The 18,836-nt window shown below is 37.8% G+C and overlaps 1 protein-coding gene across 5 annotated transcripts in view; it reads right to left on the reverse strand.

Moving 5' to 3' along the window:
* ZCCHC7 (zinc finger CCHC-type containing 7) overlaps positions 1–18,836 on the reverse strand; it is a 160,715-nt gene that overhangs the window by 139,044 nt on the left and 2,835 nt on the right. For 4 of the 5 annotated variants that reach the window (XM_037902195.2, XM_043546338.1, XM_037902196.2 and 1 more), the window contains exon 2: positions 10,669–11,377. In XM_037902195.2, the coding sequence (XP_037758123.1) occupies positions 10,669–11,353 (685 nt within the window). In that variant the 5' untranslated portion in view covers positions 11,354–11,377. Of the gene's footprint in view, positions 1–10,668; positions 11,378–14,949; positions 15,019–18,836 lie in introns of those variants that run through there. The other variant, XM_043546337.1, reaches the window with a different exon arrangement.

The following is an 18,836-nucleotide window of genomic DNA, read 5'->3' on the forward strand; positions in this document are numbered from 1 at the left end:
TATTGTTCTATGTAAACTTAGAGCCACCCCTTCTCACTGCCATATCTTGCAGGAACTGCTATACTCACAGGTGGCAGTCTATCCTGCCTTCCCACCTTTACTAAAATTGGTGGGAGTCCTATCAGTTTAGTAATACATCAGAAGAACAGAAAATTATCCAATGTTGAGAGTTTTCTTGGGAAACCAGGGTGGTTTAAACCCAACAGATAACTTGCCAGACTCTGGTCTCAGTTATACTGCCTTAAATCTAGAGTTACTCCACAGACTTTAATAGAGTTACTCCAGCCAGATTTACATTCTAAGAATAGATCCGTCTCTTTGCTGTGATCTCCTCTAAAGATTCCAAAGTACTAAATGAAGCACAGCCTGGGATTGCTCTCTTTTTAAAATGTGTATACAGTAGATTATTGGCTGTTTTTGTAAAGAATAGTATCATGTATGTATGAAGATATATTGACTATCTGAATCCAGATGTCACAGTTCTTGTCCAGTAGAAGTGAGTAAACAACACAATCGCTACATCTGAAATTCTATAAACTGTTTGTTGTTTTTTTTTAACTAATGGGAATATCAGCAGTTGTAAATAATATGGGGTAGAGCATTTGCATCAGGGCTTTTTACAGTTGTGTCCATAAAGATGAATTAATAAGACAAGAATTTGCCTCTTTTCCTCCATAATATGCACAGATTATTTTATTTACACACACAGACAATATTGAATGCCAATTGTAAGCACTTTCATAAGAATTAAAGTCTTCCGTAACAGTTTAGTACACAATCTTTTAACAGTCATCTAAAACTCTGCATTTTCTTGCCATTTGATACGACAGTAGTTTCATATAGTATTTTTCAAACCTTCACATTATGTCCCACACATGTGAAAAGGAAATGGACAGAATTCTGATTTGTGACAAATTCTTGAATTTCTTCAATAGCATGAGTTACCAACATAACACAACAGTTCTCAGAATGAAATCTTCTTGTTTCCTTAGTCATCTTCATTTTAAAACTTTGATTGGCAAGACAATTTCCACTGGAAGAAGTCTTAATTTTACTTACTCCCTGAAAAAGTGAAACTCTTTCCAGTAGACAGTTTTACAAACCAGAATTATTGTCACAATAATGGTATTAGTCATGTTCTTGCTTTTCATTCTACTTTGACCTATTATTTTTATTCTAATATGAAAGGGTGATATACATTTACTTGTTTTTGTACCTATTTTAACTAAATGTTCCCCCCCCTTTCCTCTAGTGTTGCGAGTCATAAATACTGACTCTCTTTGTACTTGTTGCCCCCTAAAAACTATTTGCATTTTTTTAATTGCTAAAAAAAATGACACCTCTACTAAAAAAGGACAAAATTAGTTTTCCCACCAGTCCCTAGAGATCTAGCTACAATATAAGACTTCTTCCCAACCTGCAAGAAACACAAATAAATGGGACAAGGAAGAAAGATCAAACTGATGAGAGAAGTGGGAAAAAAATTCCCCTTTTAACAATCAACAAAACAGCGGGGAAAAAAAAAGTGGAAAAGTCACCCAGAATATATGACCATGTAAGCATGGGCACTCTTGCAGAAAACCTAGTCTGCAACCCAAAGCCATGGGAAATTTAAATTAGTTAGAGCTAAGGTCCACAATAGGCAGGGAAATCTGTACAGATAAAAGGGACTGCTAAGGTTGCAGGTAGACAGACTAGATCTTTTGAGATTTCTAAAGGAACTTTATTAGTTTTATTAATTTTTTTTAAATAATCAAGAGATTCAAGTGTATCCTCATTACACCGTAAAGAAGATTAACTTTTTTCTTTTAATCAAAATATCCATATGCATGTGCTGTATCTAGTAAAGGGTAGGTGGATTCCCACTGCTTATTACAGCTCCAGGGTGAATGCTGTTATAATAATTCATGCACAAAAAACTCCCCCTCCATTTAAGTAACGTTAAGTTCTGACAAACAAAGGCAAGAAAAAATTCACATTAAAGATAAAGCATCAGTTTTAAAACTTTCCTAAGAAAAGAAGTGCATATTATAAAGTTATACATTGATTCAATACTATTGCAATGTGTAGAAAAAAATTCAGAAGTTAATGACAGCACCCTTAATTTTAAACTTAGATGATGTGATATGATGTTACAGATAACTTTATTAATTTCCTCTTATTTGTGAGCATATAATTATAAATACACACACTATATAATATTAATTATAACAGAGCCCTTCAAAAATTGAAAGATAAAATTAAGTATAGAATGAGCCTTTTAGAGACCACCATATCAGCACATGCACTGGAACTTTTAGAAAAGAAGATTATTTACTTTCCTGGTCTTCTGTCTGCATTTAAAATACATATAGTAAACCTCCACACACAAATAGTTACACAGTGCCAGATACCGCAAGCTGCTCCACGTAGCAAGATATCTCCATCCACACGGAGCTCAGTGCAAGACCTGGGCCTCAGGCGCCAATCCTGCAAGGCACCAGTTCCTCCTCAGAGACACTGAGAGTTTAATCTCAGTTGAGGTTGCTCGGCACCTCTCAAACTGTGCTCCAAGCAAGCAGAATCAGACCCTGAGCCCCTATTCAAAGAGAAATCTGCCAGCCAATTTTTATTTTACTGAAATATCAAAAGTGACTATAGGGTTTTATAACATGTCAAATTTCATTTTAAATTGAAATGTAAATTATTTTGTGTGTCAAAAAAATACCATGAACTTTTTTTTTTGTTTGCTACATTTATATCTTAATTCGTCAAATATATATCTGGACATGTACGAAATGTTCTTGGGCTAAGATTCACCTCTCTGATTTTCAGCCCAGAGTAAACCTTAAATGGAGAATTATAAACCCATAAAAGGAGGGGGGTAAGTGGGAATTAACTAAAGCAGCACTAGCCACAGTTATTGAACTGTAATTCCCAACAGTTTATCAAAGGTTAAAGCTTTATATGGAATGTCTCAAGTAAACAAAGATACAGTATATTGTTGGCAAACCTTTGTGAACAGCAACGTATTTTAAACAAAAACTCCTTTTCGCTGCCCAACCCCCCTTTTTCTGTGTTATTTTTGTGTCATAAATTGATATAAATTTGTACATTGTCCCATAGTGGGGGAGTTCTTAATGTAAATATGAAACGCTAGAGATATAACTCTAATTGAATCTAATTTCATTGAAGAGAAAATATATTTTCTTTCACTGCTGAGCTAAACATCTGTAAAAATTCCTTTCATAATTAGAAAAAAAATTTATTTTGAGGATGGGAAGAAATGGTCATTCAGATTTTTCCTGCAGCATCAAAAGAACAAAAGATTTCTCATATACTAAAACAAACGAAAAAACAAAATCCAGAAACAAAGCAAGGGATTGTTATAAAAATATCAAAGTTCTAGTATAAAAAGATGATACTACATTTTGCAAAGACCAAGTAGGTAAAACTGGTTATCAAAGAAAATGTTACAGGAATGGGGCAGTAAACTAAGCAGTTTTTTTCCCCATAAATATTTAAAAGATTTTCTGCTTTTGCTTAAATACGTTCATAAGTAGTAAAATGGGCTATTCGCGCAGGCAGGATTGTTAAAATCGTAGTCTAAGTTTCAAAGCAATTTTGCAGATTCAACACAGAGCACTAGAATTTTAACAAAATACAGCTGTCAGGAAGAATCTGTGTAAAGCAGTGATGGTCAAGGAAGGGCTTTTCCTTTTTGGATCCTGACTAGTAAAACACTTAGATTGCAGGATTTGAGGTTGCTATATCCATTTTGACTCCAATATCTGCATATGCAGTAGTTGTTATGATTACTACTTCTACGCAAAGCTTCACCCCAAGACCAAATGTTAAGACCCAACATTAATAGGGCAAGAAGTAAAGTCTCTGCAGATTCTATACTTTGTTTTAAAAGCATACATTTTCATTACAATTTCATTGTAGGCTGAAGGGGAAATGTAGGTAATGTAAAGGGAAGCTTAACAAGGGAAGTTTGCAGTTAGCAAGACTTGTAAACCCAGCAAAAGAGAGACAGATAGACAGACACTAAAGGGGTTAGTTAAAGATGAGCAAACTGCTTTGGAAATAGCAGCTTCTATTTTACAGGATGATGACCAGTGTTACTTCTCTCATGAATCCCGCTGTTTTTAACCAATAAATTTTCAACAGAAAAAGCATCTTCAATAGACAAAGCATAAATTGTTTTGAAATGCAACACAGTGATGATAACCAAACGAAAAGGCCTGAAAAGACTTCTTCTCAGCACTGACAAAGTAAGGGTCAGCCGATTCCTAAACTGGAGTGTAAATAATCTGCCCACATGTCAGTCAGCCATTAGTTTGTTCCACTACGGAACACCACCATAAAGAGTACTTTAAAAATCAATTTGTTGGGCAGGTAGGAGAAGAAGCAGGAAGTACTCTGTATTATAGATTGTAGAGTCTGAAGATCATTTGATAAATAGTTTTTAAAATATTTTCTAATGACCAGCAAGTTTTGGCTCAATTCTGTACAATCTGCTCTGAGTCTTCAGTTCTTCATTTGTCTGAATTTGCCATCAAAGCCAAAGCTATAAGAAGCAAAGCATTCATGCAATCACTGAGTGAAATGTTTAAATAAAAGAGTAGAGCGTAATCCTTGGTGCACATACTTTTTTGTTGAGGTATTGATCATTGTTGGAAGAAAACAGGTACTATATGTGAATAAAAAGTTAAATCAGAAATCTAATCTGGAGCGCAGCTGCTGGAAGACAAGCTATCATGTGCTGGGATCCCAAACAGTAACTGCTATGTGCGGAGAACACATAAATTAGTTAAAATATCTCATGTTGTGTCAACATCCCAAAATGTTATTACAATGCCAGCCAAAGCTGCTAAGAAGGTTCCAGAGTTTCTAATGAGGTTTTCAGTCTGCTGAGCAATGACCATAAAGGGCATTTGAATTAAACGCTTTTTACCAGAACAAGCGATATCCAGTATTTGTTACTTTTAATAGCAATTTCTAGTTGCCAGAAGTGATACTTCAAACACTCTTTCAAAAAGCTGACCTATTGTGTTAGTTAAAAACACAAGTAGCCTTTCCAATGGCCCAGTGGAGAATAATGTGTGTTGCTTCCTGGGATCTTTGGGTTCAATAAGCGCCTTAGGAATTGCACTCTGCAAACGGGTAATGGCAGAGAATGTTGGCTAAATAACCCACTTTGTCACTGATGGGAATGGGGGGATAGGAGAAAAATCATTTTTTGCACCCCTTAGTGGGTGATCCTCAATGCTGCAACTTTGAAAACTGTCTCTCCAAATGTAGAAAAAGTGCAGAGATTAAGACGAGTGCTAGATACAGGAGAACAAATATGTTAAAAGATGGTCCTTAATGAGGGAATGGATGAAATCTTGACAGCTACAGGAGATTAGCCTTCTCATCATACATACCCTTATTGGGGTAGAGAAGGGGTGAAAGCCCATCTTTCAAAGGTCTGTGATACCTCTGCCTCAAAAATGAATTATATATATTTACAAAATAAAAATCTGCAATTTTTGTCTCTATATTTGTCTCATGCACAAAGCATTTACATGTCCTGGAAATACACAGTAAAGGTCCAACTCTAGAAGATAATCCCTGCTTAAAATGCCAAATGAAAAAAAAAACATTCCCTTTCGTTGTGCAAAATGGCAAAAGCAGTGGAACGTACCTTCAAAAATATCACACATGGAAGGCTAAAAAAAGAGCCAATGTACATATGGAACAAGAGATATGCTCACTGTTGGTCACTCTCCCTTTGGATCTAACTTGCTTCATGAAATTTTGATAGCCTTGATCAATTCCAAGCCATGTGCAATCTTGTAATATAAAACTGAGATCAGGGTGAGACCCGTCAGAATCACGGGAGAAACAGTAGCTATTTGCAGAGTTCCAGAGACACCTCAGCAGGAAACAAGAAAGCCAGTACCTACCCTCAACTCCTCAAATAACAAAGCTTAGCCAGATATCACTGCATAGCTATAATTAAAAGTTGGTGTCATCACAAGTTTTGGTTAAAAAAAAATACTGGCGGGAAATTGAAATAAAACCAAAATGTAAAGGGTACCATGAATCTTTAGAGAGGCTGAAGGAAGGGTCAAAATATAAGGGATTTCATATATGTACCTCAGAGCCATGTTGCACAGATTGGGAATTTGAACAGCATGATTTAAAACTTTCAGAATTTTAATTCAAAATAGAAATAGCAGAAGAAGCTTGATTTGTGCAGCAAGCACCAAAACACTTCTTCCCAGCATAAAAGGAACACATCTTTCTGTCTCAATGGAAAATGCAGGTCACTGTATGCTTTTCCATCTCTTCTAAGTACCACCATAATAGACACGGGATAGAAACAGGAAGTTTATGTATGGAAGGGATTCCGTGTGTGCGCTTGGGGAACCAAGGAAGGATGTTCTTTGTTTTTATAATTTAAAAATAATATGGTTCTTAGCTTAAACTATGGTGGCAAATACGATGTAGAAAACTTAACACAATAAGGAGGGGTGCTTCATTCCTTTCCCTGGAGCAGTAATTTTTTATTCTCGTGGAACCTCACTATCTTTATCTCCATGTCTCAAGTACAAAGAAAGGCCCACCAAATGATTGACACAACAGGCCACTCCAATAGTCACAGTATTGTGCATGTTTCATTCCCTTTTTAGTGTGAATCAAACTGGGCACTACATATACCAACAGACTGTCACAAGAGGTCTCTCAAATTTACACAGCCGTAAGTAACTTTGACAAAAAATAAAGGTTTCACCAGTTATTAAATGTTATATCCCCCCTACACTCAAGTTAAAAGCCTTAAAAAGTAGTAATTTACCTAGTAGGTATTCACAGTAAATCAACAGAAGTGATGTTTAATTCTGTGCCCCAAACATTCTGAGAGTATAACTAAAAATATTTCTCAAAATAATTCCTACATGAATTAGAGGAAATAAATCTCTGAAAGAATAATTTGCTAATAAAATTACAATAAAAACAAATTAACACCTTGTTTTTCCTTATCTTCTTTTGATTTGACATGACTGCGTTCAAGTTTCAGCAAAACACTTGTACTTGGAGTCCACAGCACCTGAGAGATGATGCTGTGAAGCTCAATAAATAAATTATGGATATATTAGATGTTGAAGATTTGCAGGTTTTGCTCCTTAAAATTGATATGTTACAGTTATCCATGAATCCACTAAGTTTGAATGCATTAATATTTTGATACTCTTTTGGTTTTTACTTTTATACCAGCAAAAGACAAAAATAATTTTCAGCCCTGTGTTGTCTTTACCTTCCACATCACAGTATTTGTTTTAGAAACAAAATACCAGATGGAGCAAACTTTTCTGCATTGAGTATGCTTGAATAGAGGTTTTTAAATTTCAGTGAAAATACAGACATACTGATTTAACCTACACCTCTTCTAAGACGCACGCTACGCTTTACCTCTCAGTCTTTGCGTTCAGGCTGGGGGCTTAGGCTCAGAGCACACAGTTCCTTTCTGGCTCTCACATATATTAGACTACTCTCAAACATATCATCATTAGCTTGCACCTTTTAAACAGAAAAAACTGTGTAAGTCTTGAGATGTTTTGCAAAGTAAATACATATGAAAGGAGGAAACAATACCTGAACAAAAACAAATTAAGTTCAATGCAAATATTTAAAAGAAGGCTACAACATGGTACCAGACTCCACAGTGTAACTGATCACTGTCCTGTAAATCAAAAAGCATGAGCTTACCCTTGACAATACCATTACTGATGCTAGTCAAAAACATGGGAAGGGTTTCTGAAGGGTTTTGCTGCAAATAAAGCAAAACTACCTCTGGATATTACGCACAAGTTAATTTTTCTAAATGCTACACTTTGAGTTTAGGCAGCTGCACAACAAAATTATGGTAGTGCAATAAGAGAACAAAGATTTGAATTTTCACATTGGCATCACATCTAATAAAATCACTATTTTGATAAACTAATTACAAAATATCTCCAAAAAATGCATAATGTACTTTTTTCATGTAATATAAAAAGCTTACGTATTCTTTACACATTTCTCTATCTTCTGCTGTGGGATAATTTTTATAACCACCATGGAAAATTCCTATAGGTAAGCCTACGAAGGATGTGTAGAGTCAAAAAATAAACTAATCACCTTGCCTGTCCAATATGGTTATTCACTGAACAATATAAGATGACCAAAAAAAAGTGACATGTACACAAGTTACCAGTAGCAACGTATCATTTTGCTGTGCACAAACTGTATTACCAAATGTCCTGGTACATTTGCTGCCTGAAAGCCACAAAGCATTCTGTTAAAGAAACATATATACTTTATACTGCCATGACACTTTGGTTTTGGTTTTGAAGAAAGGAAAGAAAATGTGAAAATATAAAAAGAAAACAATCAAATAAAATTTAGTAAAATTAGGCTTTAATACTTATCTATTATACTTTTAAATTATTTTTAAGAGAGATTTATAGGGAGAAAACATATTTCATAGAGAATGTGACAATCTGGAAATGTGATGTGGCAACTTGTGTTCTGTACCACTATACTTGCCATTGATTTGAGAACAATGTGCACAGCAATTTTTTTGTGAAATTTCTAGACAATGGGCAGCCGCACCATGATCTCAAAGCAACACAGTGTGGTAAAGGGCATATTATAATCTATTTAGCAAGTAACTACAGAAAAGCAAACCAGAGAAAAACACATTCTGTTGGTGGGACGTTATAGAATTCTTAGAGGCAAAGAACAGACAATTTAAAGAAGGGAAAGAAGACATATTTCTGGCTTCCTCCCTCATTACAAATATGTGGGCAATAGGGGTACTAACCGTTTGAACAATAATTCTGAGGCAATCTCTTGTTTGCTGATATTAGTCCACATATTAGCAACTAAGAATGTCTCCCTCAACACCCACAACTATATAGTGTGTCATTTGTGGGCACCAAAAGAAAACTAAAGCAATATAGGGCTGAGAAAGTGCTACCCATATTTTTGTGAGTCAAAGCTGAGTAAAGGCCCTAACTGCTACAGGTGACCTGACAGGCCTTACTGTACTGAATCAATATCTCTGACAGCAATGCTCCCTCTCAAGTGACTGACAGGGGACACTGTTTCTGGAAATTATCTCAGTGCAGCAAGAGACTAGCATGCACAGGGAAAGGAAAGATGACAGTCAAGTAGATTTTTCAGTCATTGGTTCCAGAATACATATTATCCTAGCAATAAAATAATCATCACAACATGCGGCCAATGTGATAACTTCACCATGGAAAGGACTTGCAAAGAACAAGTCTCTACAATCAGTTCTTTGAATTACCTCATCTTCTTTGACTTTCCTCTACAGTAATTTGGAAACATATTTTAAAAAAGCTAGATATCAATAATCCCACTGTTTAGGAATCACTGTGTACTATTTCATGCAGGATTTGTATATTGTGGATAGTAAATTTTAGAAAACAGCGAAGTATCAGTATAACTGAATTATTTACACTGACCACAGGGATTATACCCTTCCTCCTACTGTATTTTTCAGTAGTCTTAGTTTTGTGATTTCTCCCTCCAATTTTGCTTATTTTCAAATTTCTCTTGACATTGCTATATTTTCACTACCTACTTATTTGCTTTGATCACAATAATTAACCATTGTATACCTTTCTTACTTCTATTCTTGCTTCCCAAATATTGGTTTATCTTTTTTCCCCCCGATAAACACCTCTACCCCGATATAACGCGACCCGATATAACACAAATTCGGATATAACGCGGTAAAGCAGAGCTCGGGGGGGGGCGGGGCTGCGCGCTCCGGAGGATCAGTGCGTCAGGCTCCAACACACTCCTCTGAGCGGTGTGTTAAAGGTGCCAGGCTGGGGCTGAGGGGTTGGATAAGGGGCAGAGAGTCTCAGGGGGCAGTCAGGGGACAGGGAGCGGGGGGGTTTGAATGGTTCGGAGGTTCTGGGGGCGGGGCAGTCAGGGGACGGGGGCGTTGGATAGGGCGTGGGAGTCCCGGGGGGCCTGTTAGGGGGCAGGAGTGTGGATAGGGGTCGGGCAGTCAGAGGGGTTGGGTAGGGGGTGGGCAGAGGACAAAGAGCAGGGGGCTTAGATAGGCGGTGGGGTTTTGGGAGGGGTGGTTAGGGGCAGGGGATCTCTGGAGGGAGTAGTCAGGGGACAAGGAGTTGGGGGGGGTTGGATGGGTCGGGGTCAGTCAGGGGGAACTTCCTGCCTATTAATAACGGAAATGCTTGAGGCCAAAGCAAGTTCGATATAATGCGGTTTCACCTATAACGTGGTAAGATTTTTGGCTCCCGAGGACGGTGTTATATCGGGGTAGAGGTGTAATAGGTTTATTTAACTAATTAAATTCCTTCTGAATTCCCCCCTCTCTCTCTGTCAGTTCTTTGAGGTAGAGACACTGTCATTTGCTTCTCTGCAAAGCACTATGCACGTCTGGCACTACTCAAATAATACACAACAGTATTAACGATTATCTGCTAGACACATTTTATGTCTGCCAACCCACTTTACAACTTCCTCCTTTTGGTTTTTGCCACCTTGCACTGCATCTGCTTCTTTCCCTTTGTAATATTGACATCAATATCATGGTAACCAGATCTTCCCATCAGTTTCCTTTACTCTATTCAGTGTTATCTACACAAAAGTACTGACCTTCACTGACAGCAGTTCCACAGCCTTCAAGGTTCAAAATGATATTTTCATCTCTGACATCTGCATCACATCCCAACAGCATCCAGCTCTCCACATTATCACTTTCAGAGATTGTGCTCTCCTCTTCTTCCTCCTCATTTGAACTATCCTCTATTACCAGAATCTCTTGGATCATGCGTACTCTACCAGCAGAAGTTGGTTTAGACTTATTAGCCCTTTTCTCTTTACTTGAATTTTTTCCATCAGAATCCAAGGTAGTAGGTGCAGAAGCTCTAGCAGGGTTCCGTGTGGAGCATCCGAGTTGACTGTATTGTTTAGCTGGTGTTAGGGAGGTTGCTGTCTTCTTCACTTTGCTTTTGTAAACACTGTCTTCATCAGGTGTGTCAGACAAGATGATGACCTCAGGGCCATCTGAAATCTGAATAACATCATTGTCCGAAAATATATGGTTCTTGCCCTGATCCAATTTATTGATCAAAACTGAACTCTGACCTTCCGTCTTCTCTGCAGAGTCCACTACCTCCTCATTCTCTTCCTGCCCATTGACTTCTCCAAGACTCTGTGCATAATGGACCTGGCTATAGAGATGAAATTCTACCTCACTGTCAACACTTAGTTCGCTGGATGACTCCTCACGATAAAGGTCATCATCATACGCTTCTATGTCTCCATGCCCCCCGAACATTCTGGAAAGAAAGTAGACCCGTATCTAGGAAAAATAAAACACCTTATCAGTAAAGCCAAGTAAATGGGTCCAGAAACTCCATGAAAATGTAATACTTTTTCCATCTGTAATAGCAGAAGCCTTTTAAATACTTAAAACATTATTCATACCATTCTTTAACGCAAACAATAGTTAACTACATAATATCCTCAGAAAATGTGTAAGTATTTCCATGGACAATCATAGAGCTATGAACACGGAAAACGACATCACACCTAGCAGATTTATGATACCAAAAACATTAATTATAACATTCACAATAGCAAATGCTATAATCAAGGTTGCACTTTGATTTTCATTTTAACCTCAGCTGTTTTGACTGTCATGACAATTGCATTTAACATTATCCTAGTCCCCAGTAACCCTCCTACATGGTAGACACAGGACCAGAGCTCAGGACTCAGTTGGAAGCCAAGGGAAGATCCTGTGTTCCAGACTTAGCTCTTTCAATTACTGTACCGGTATTAATTCTGAGTACTTCACAGTCTTTATTACTGAGCAATGCCTCATATTTGCACATCAAGAGGCAGGCAGATACCATTCACTCATTTTACAAAAGAGATACTAAGAGCACTTATGACAGAGCAGGGAATAGAACCCAAGTCTCATATCTCTTCTACTCAGGAACACTGCATTTTAGAATAAATGTGCCAAACTTGTAACCACTACTCACTCCCACCCAGAGCCAGGAACAGAACCCGAGATTTCAGATTTATAACATTCCTCTGATGTCTAGCAAACAAGATAAGTTATTTCTGATTCATGCATCATGAACAATAAGAATTCTGCGACTGGAACTTAGATTATAGTTCTTCCGATAATATGAATAGAATCCAGCTCACTCTCCCATAGCTGGCTCTGCAGTACTAACATTGGTAAAAAATGTTAAAACATAGTAAAGTAAAATGCCACTCTGAATACACAGAGAGACCAAGTCTACTGAGTAAGAATTTTTAGTGTCATTTTTCAATGCAGAATTGCTATTCAAATTCCACAGTTTGTCCATTTGTACAAAAACTAACATTTGTTTTGGAAACATAACTTAAAAAATGGTTGAGATTACATACAGAAAAAAGTATTTTCCTTTCCTCTTTAAAGCCTGATCTTGCATTTCTTGGACACAATAAAACTACTCAAGTAAATGGACCTTTCTGAATATTTAAAAAATACACACAGCAATTAAACACCCAGGGCCAGCCTAGGTCAGCTGACTTGGGCTCATGGGGCTTGGGCTATGAGGCTGTAAAACAGCCATATAGACATTCAGGTTCGGGAGGGAACCCAGGCTCTAAGACAGGACCCTTCCCCAGTCATGGAGTCCCAGAGTCTGGGCTCCAGTTTGAGCGTGAATGTCTACACTGCAATTATACAGGCCCTCCGAGCCGAAGTCAGCTGACCTGGGCCAACTGCAGGTGTTTAATCGATGTGTAGCTATACCCCAAGTTTTTTGGCTGTGGAAGGTGGTGGTTTGGTCATGTTAAAGTCCACAAAGGATATATATCCATCATAAATCAAAAATTCAAATCTATATTTACTATTGGTATTATGGTAGTACCAAGATGCCCAAGTTCAGGGTCCCATTATGTTCGGTACTGTACATACATATGAGAAGAGACGGTCTCTGTCTCAAAGAGCTTTTGGTCCATAGTAACATTCCACACAAGGTCAAACTAAAAAGGAAAGCACACAACATGACCTTACATACACAAGTTTTTACAAAAGTAAACAATGTAAACGTAGCTAAAATTGCAAACAAATTGCAGATTTTAAGTGTAGAAAAAAATAATGCTTAGGACCACTGAACAAGGGGTTTTGCACCCTCTCTAATTTAAATTTCCATTTGAAATGGTGTACACACCAACAATTTGAAGAGAGTCCTATTACTGAGCCTCATCCCAAGATTACTGAGCTCACGGCAAAGATTAACGTGATCACCTGCTCGGCGAGTCCAAGGACAGAGAGAAGGACAACATAGGAATCCTGCTGTTTCACAGCCCTTGGCTTATCACTAGGGCTGGGCAGGAAATATCATTCCCATACTGCGAGAATTTTTGAAAACTCGAAAAACATTCTTGTTCTCAATAGAGACAAAAGTCAAAATCTCAAAATTTTTCAAAAAGTGAACAGTTTAATGGTTCCGGTGAAGCAAAACATTTTGTTTTGATAATTTCAAAACATTTTGGTTTGGTTTGACCTTTTTAAAAACTTTTTTTTAAAATAATAAATTAAGTTTAATTTCAAAATGACAAGTCATTTTGAACCAAAAAACCTGAAACTTTTCCTTTTGAAAATGTGAAGATGGGACATTTTGACAAATTAAAAAAAATTAACTTTTTGGGGGGTTAAGAAAGTTTGTCAAAACCTGCCCTTTCCAACGAAATTTCAGTTTTCAGAAAAAAATCAGTTCCATCAAAAAATTTCTGACCATTTCTTAACACAGCTAATTGAGCTACTTTCTGGCCTGGTACTGGAGTCTCCAAAATTTATAAATTTGGAAGACTTTAATACCCATACAGATGACACTTCTATCTAGCATGAAACCTCTTTTCCACCATGACAACTACAACATTCTGTGTAGGATCCCTCTGAATTGGTGGGTCCACTAGAGGAGACTCATCAATCCATTTAGTTTCCAGAAAGAACACCATGACAGAGAACCCTATTTAGCTACATGACCTGTGCAATGATAGTCTGGCAAAGGCCCTATAGTCATCTGTTGACCACTACTCTTGGTGCACTGGCCATTAGACACACCTTCCTCCCATTGCCTTGGTTCACTGATGACCTATGTTCGATAAAGCATGAGAGAATGAGATTAGAACACTGACATAAAATGCATCCAAATGGGATTAGGACCAAACAAATGTATGCAATGCTATGCTGCAACTGTGAGAAATGTTAAAAAAAAGTCTGCCACAGCATCTGTAAAATCTTGACTAGCTGACCTGTAATAGCTAAAGTACAAGCACTGATTCAACAAGACAATCTCTGACTCAACTAGCATCTACCCTGAAGAGCCCTTATATTACTTTCAGAGGCAGAGGGCTTGGCAGTGAGTCACTCAAACTCAATATAAGCTCTCCAGGTCCAAACAGAGAGAATCAGAGCAGAGGATGAGGAACATACCACCTTCCTGGACAGAGTTTTTGCCCAATCAAGCAACCTTATGCCACCGTATACTAATAATCTGAGATTTGTGAAAGCAAATATAGAATACTTCCTTCAACAAGGCGAGCTCACCATCACGGTTAAAAAGCAATACTTTGGCTTGTGTTCAAGAAGCCATCACTCGACTCAAATAATCTTGCCTATTATTGTTGTGTCTTTAACCCTCGCATTCTAGACAAAGTTATTGAGAAGCTAGTCAGTGAGCCATGGCCAAAAACATAAGCATCCAATGTTAGATCTATTAGGACTCTGACACTTGATCATGAGGTGCTGCTCACTCATGTAGACAACATTAGTGCAATTTGGCCCATCCCCATTAACGTCTATTCATTCTCTCCTATCAGACTCCAGAGGATCAGGATGGATAACTAACTGCTCCTCCTCCTCACCGTGGCTCTTGAACTGGGGAGTCTTATAGAGGTCAATCGTGTCTCCTCTCTTCTTCAGCATATATGTCAGATTACTGGGGAGATGAGATAATACAGACTTTAACACCAATAAGATGATGGCATCCAGCTCCCCATCTCATACTTCCCAAACATGGGCAATAACTTTACTCATACTTCCTAGTGCTGGAGTGAGAAAAAATACTTGGATGAAAAGTGGCAGGTCAAGCTCTAGCCAAGGAAGATTGAAATTATATTGGTAGGAAGAAGAGAAAGCCCTTGACAGAAACGGACACAGCTTTCCCTTCATCCTCTTTTGAGGACATCTGCACTCAGACTGTGATAGAGAAGTCCTGGAATCTTACTGAACTTCTATTGACATTCAAATAGCCAGAAATGCTTTTTTCTATCTTCAGCTAAAGAGGATATTTCCTTTCAGATATGGGCCTACCAATAAGGACTGATGCTTGTCACCTTTACGCTGGACTACCACAAGCACTCCCTTAGGTTTGAGTGAAAAAGCCAAGCAGAAGCTTCAGCTGGTCCACCATTTTCCTACAGCACATCACACTGGTGAGTCACACTCCACACTGCCTCCTCATCCTGTTCAAGATCCACATCAAGGTCCTGGTGCTAATACACAGAAGGTGCAGGGATTTGGCCAAATGTGGTAGCTAACTGCGGTAGGTAACACGGCACAACTTTTGGTGCAAGGCTTCCCTCAATATGTCCTAGAGTTCAAGACCATTAGATCATCTAGTCCAACCTATCACGGGAAACTCAGTAACAAATATTCCTATGTTGAGCCCAATGACTTCAGTTAAATTAAAGCATTTTAGTCCTCAGGAGACTAAGCTGCTTTGTGCCACAGGCAAAGAACAAAAATGGTTGTAAAATGGCTGGCAGCGTCTCTCGGACACTAAACGAGAACCCAGTTAAAGGAACACAGCCAAGTTTAAAAAAAAGTCACACTTGTCTGAACTTTTTTAAACCACTGTTGTTACAGGCAACACCCTAGAATTCTAAAATAAAGAGATTAGAGAAAAAACCATTGTATTTTTTTCAACTTATTTACATGGTGCATTTGACAGCAGTTTTCTGTATAGCCATTTAGCAAATAAGTTTCTTAGGGGAGAGATTTTTTTTAAAATAGCATCATGTGATTGAAAAATGACAAACACTGAAGGGGATGAGGGGGAGGGTGGAAAAGAGCAAGGTGTAGTTACTGACTAGAAGGCAGAGTTACATACAGGATGGAGAAAGAATACCCAACAGTCGTACCAAATGAAGCTCTGGAATAATGGCTAGTAAAACACATTCTCTTGCAGAAAGCTCCTTCATTGACCACAGTTGAGAAGGTACTGTCTGGAACATTCAGAAAGCAGCATTTATGCACACTAGAGGATGTTGTGCACAACAGCCAATTGGGTGGCCTGCATATGCTATCCCTTGCCGCCACCACCATCCTGCATTGGGAAGAACAGTACCCCTTATATTAAAAACTGTTCATGGACTTGCTTGAACCAACTTCACATACCCTGTGTCTCTATTACGTCCTTTGCTCTCCCCACAATTCCTCTGCTAATCTAGTACTGTCCTCCCGATACCCCCAACGTATAGCACACAGAAGGTACGATGGCCTTTTCCTCTACTGCTCTTGCCATCTGGAAGACAACTCTTGTTTAAATAACTCTCCATCTTATTTCAAATATAATTTAGAAACATCTTTTTTAACACTCTAGCTCCTTGTAGCTGCAAAGACAGCCTTTCAAATGTGGACCTATGGAGTGTTTTTTCCCTGAGTCTGTAGTCACCTCCAGTGCACCTGCTACAGCTCAAATCTTCTCAAAGCAGCAGCCAACAAAATTGACAAATCTAGTCAGTTTCTCTGATGCTACTTAATACCAGATGGACAGCAATAAAACTGAAGAGCAAAATTGACATGATACTTAACTGCTGGTTGCTGCTAAGAATATTAGCATCAAAGGCATTTGAGGTAATCCAGGATGGGAGAGAGGCTACAGAAAAAACAGAGAATGAGAAGGGATAACGCTCCACCAGAAACCAGGATACTGAGAAAGAAAAGAGCAGCAGAACTCTACTGTGGTCAGAAGGCCCTGCGATGGCAGGGGTCTCTGGTAAATATTTCAGGCTCTACCTATACATCTTCATTTTTCTCTTCCTGTATTTTTATGTAATCTCTGTAGTGGTGTTACTTAACTCTAATCTGTTTTAGGACAAAGGCTGTATTAAAGAGGTTCTACAAAATAAAGATGTGTTGTATTGTTTAATGGAGTATGCACAAGAGAAAGGAGAATAGCTAGTCTTTTTCCCAAGTATGAAAAACAAAACAAAACAAAGCAGCAAATGAAGATATTCTGTTCTAGAAAAATCAATGGTCTTAGAGAACTGCCAAAACCTATTCAATCCCCACCTGCTTGTTCAGATTTAAATCATTTGAGATTTGGATAATACCTGTAACACTTAAGAGTCCAGACTAGAAAATCTCTATTCCATTTTATCTATATTTAATTAAATAGGCTAAAGCACTACACAGCTCATGTATCATGAATAATACCACTATGACAACTGAAGATGTGCAATGCATAATGTCTATTTAACTTACTGAACTGGTGTTTTTAACATTTTAAATTATTCTAACAGAAGTTCAGATAGATGGCTGTAAACTTAAATTAATCTTTAAACAAATCTATTTAAACTGAAACACATTTTATTTAAATTGAAATCATTTTAATCCATCCTGCACCAGAGCTGACATAGGATGTATCTAAGTGTCTTTTATCCCAGTTTCAAGTAGCACAGAAGTAGATGGAGGGCGCCATGAGGTTGACACTAATGGATAAAGTGGCCCTGCCGTTATGATTACTTCAGAGGCAAAGGAAGGATAGCTTGCATTGCTAAACAGCAGCCTATCCAAACAAATAAGAAGCAAAAGGAGAGACTAAGCGCTCTTTCTTGTAATGTTAGTTTTCTAGCACGTTTGTAGTTTGTTCAAATGGAGAGAAATAGTTTTCAGGTAGAGTGAAAACTGCTTTAAACAAGAAAAAATTGAGTCTGAGACAGAAATGGTGTCTTAAACAGAATCATCAGACACAGAGATGAGCAAAATATGTTGGGGAAGAGTCAAAACAGCTTTTGTAAAGGGAACTCATGCCACAACAATCTATTAGAATTCTTTGAGGAGATCAACAATCATGTGGTCAAAGATGATCCAGTGGATAGAGTGTATTTGGACTTGCAGAAAGCATTTGACAAGGTCTCACACCAAAGGCTTTTAAGCAAAGTGATGGGATAAGAGGGAAGGTCCTCTCATGGATCAGTAACTGGTTAAAAGATAAGAAATAAATGATAAGAATAAATAGTCAGTTTTCACAATGGAAAGAAGTAAATAGCGGGGTCCTCCAAGGATCTGTACTGAGACCTGTGCTGTTCAACATATTCATAAATGATCTGGAAAAGAGGGCGGAAAAGGTGGCAAAGTTTGCAGATGATACAATATTACTCAAGATAGTTAAGACCAAAGCAGACTATGAAGATTACAAAGGAATCTCAACAAAATGGCAGATGAAATGCAGGATTGGTAAATACAAATTAATGAACATTGGAAAACATAATTCCCATTATACATACAAAATGATGGTTTCTAAATAAACTGTTACCAGTCAAGAAAGAGATCTTGGAGTCCTTGTGGCTAGTTCTCTGTAAACATCCACTCAATGTGCAGAGGTAGCCAAAAAGTTAAGTGTTAGAAACCATTTAAAAAAGGATAGATAAGAAGAGAGAAAATATCATAATGCCATATAAATCAATGGTACACCCACACCTTGAATAATGCATGTGGTTCTGATTGCCCCATCTCAAAAAAGACA

Source organism: Chelonia mydas, chromosome 5, assembly GCF_015237465.2.
Source record: "Chelonia mydas isolate rCheMyd1 chromosome 5, rCheMyd1.pri.v2, whole genome shotgun sequence".
NCBI classification, from domain to species: domain Eukaryota; kingdom Metazoa; phylum Chordata; order Testudines; family Cheloniidae; genus Chelonia; species Chelonia mydas.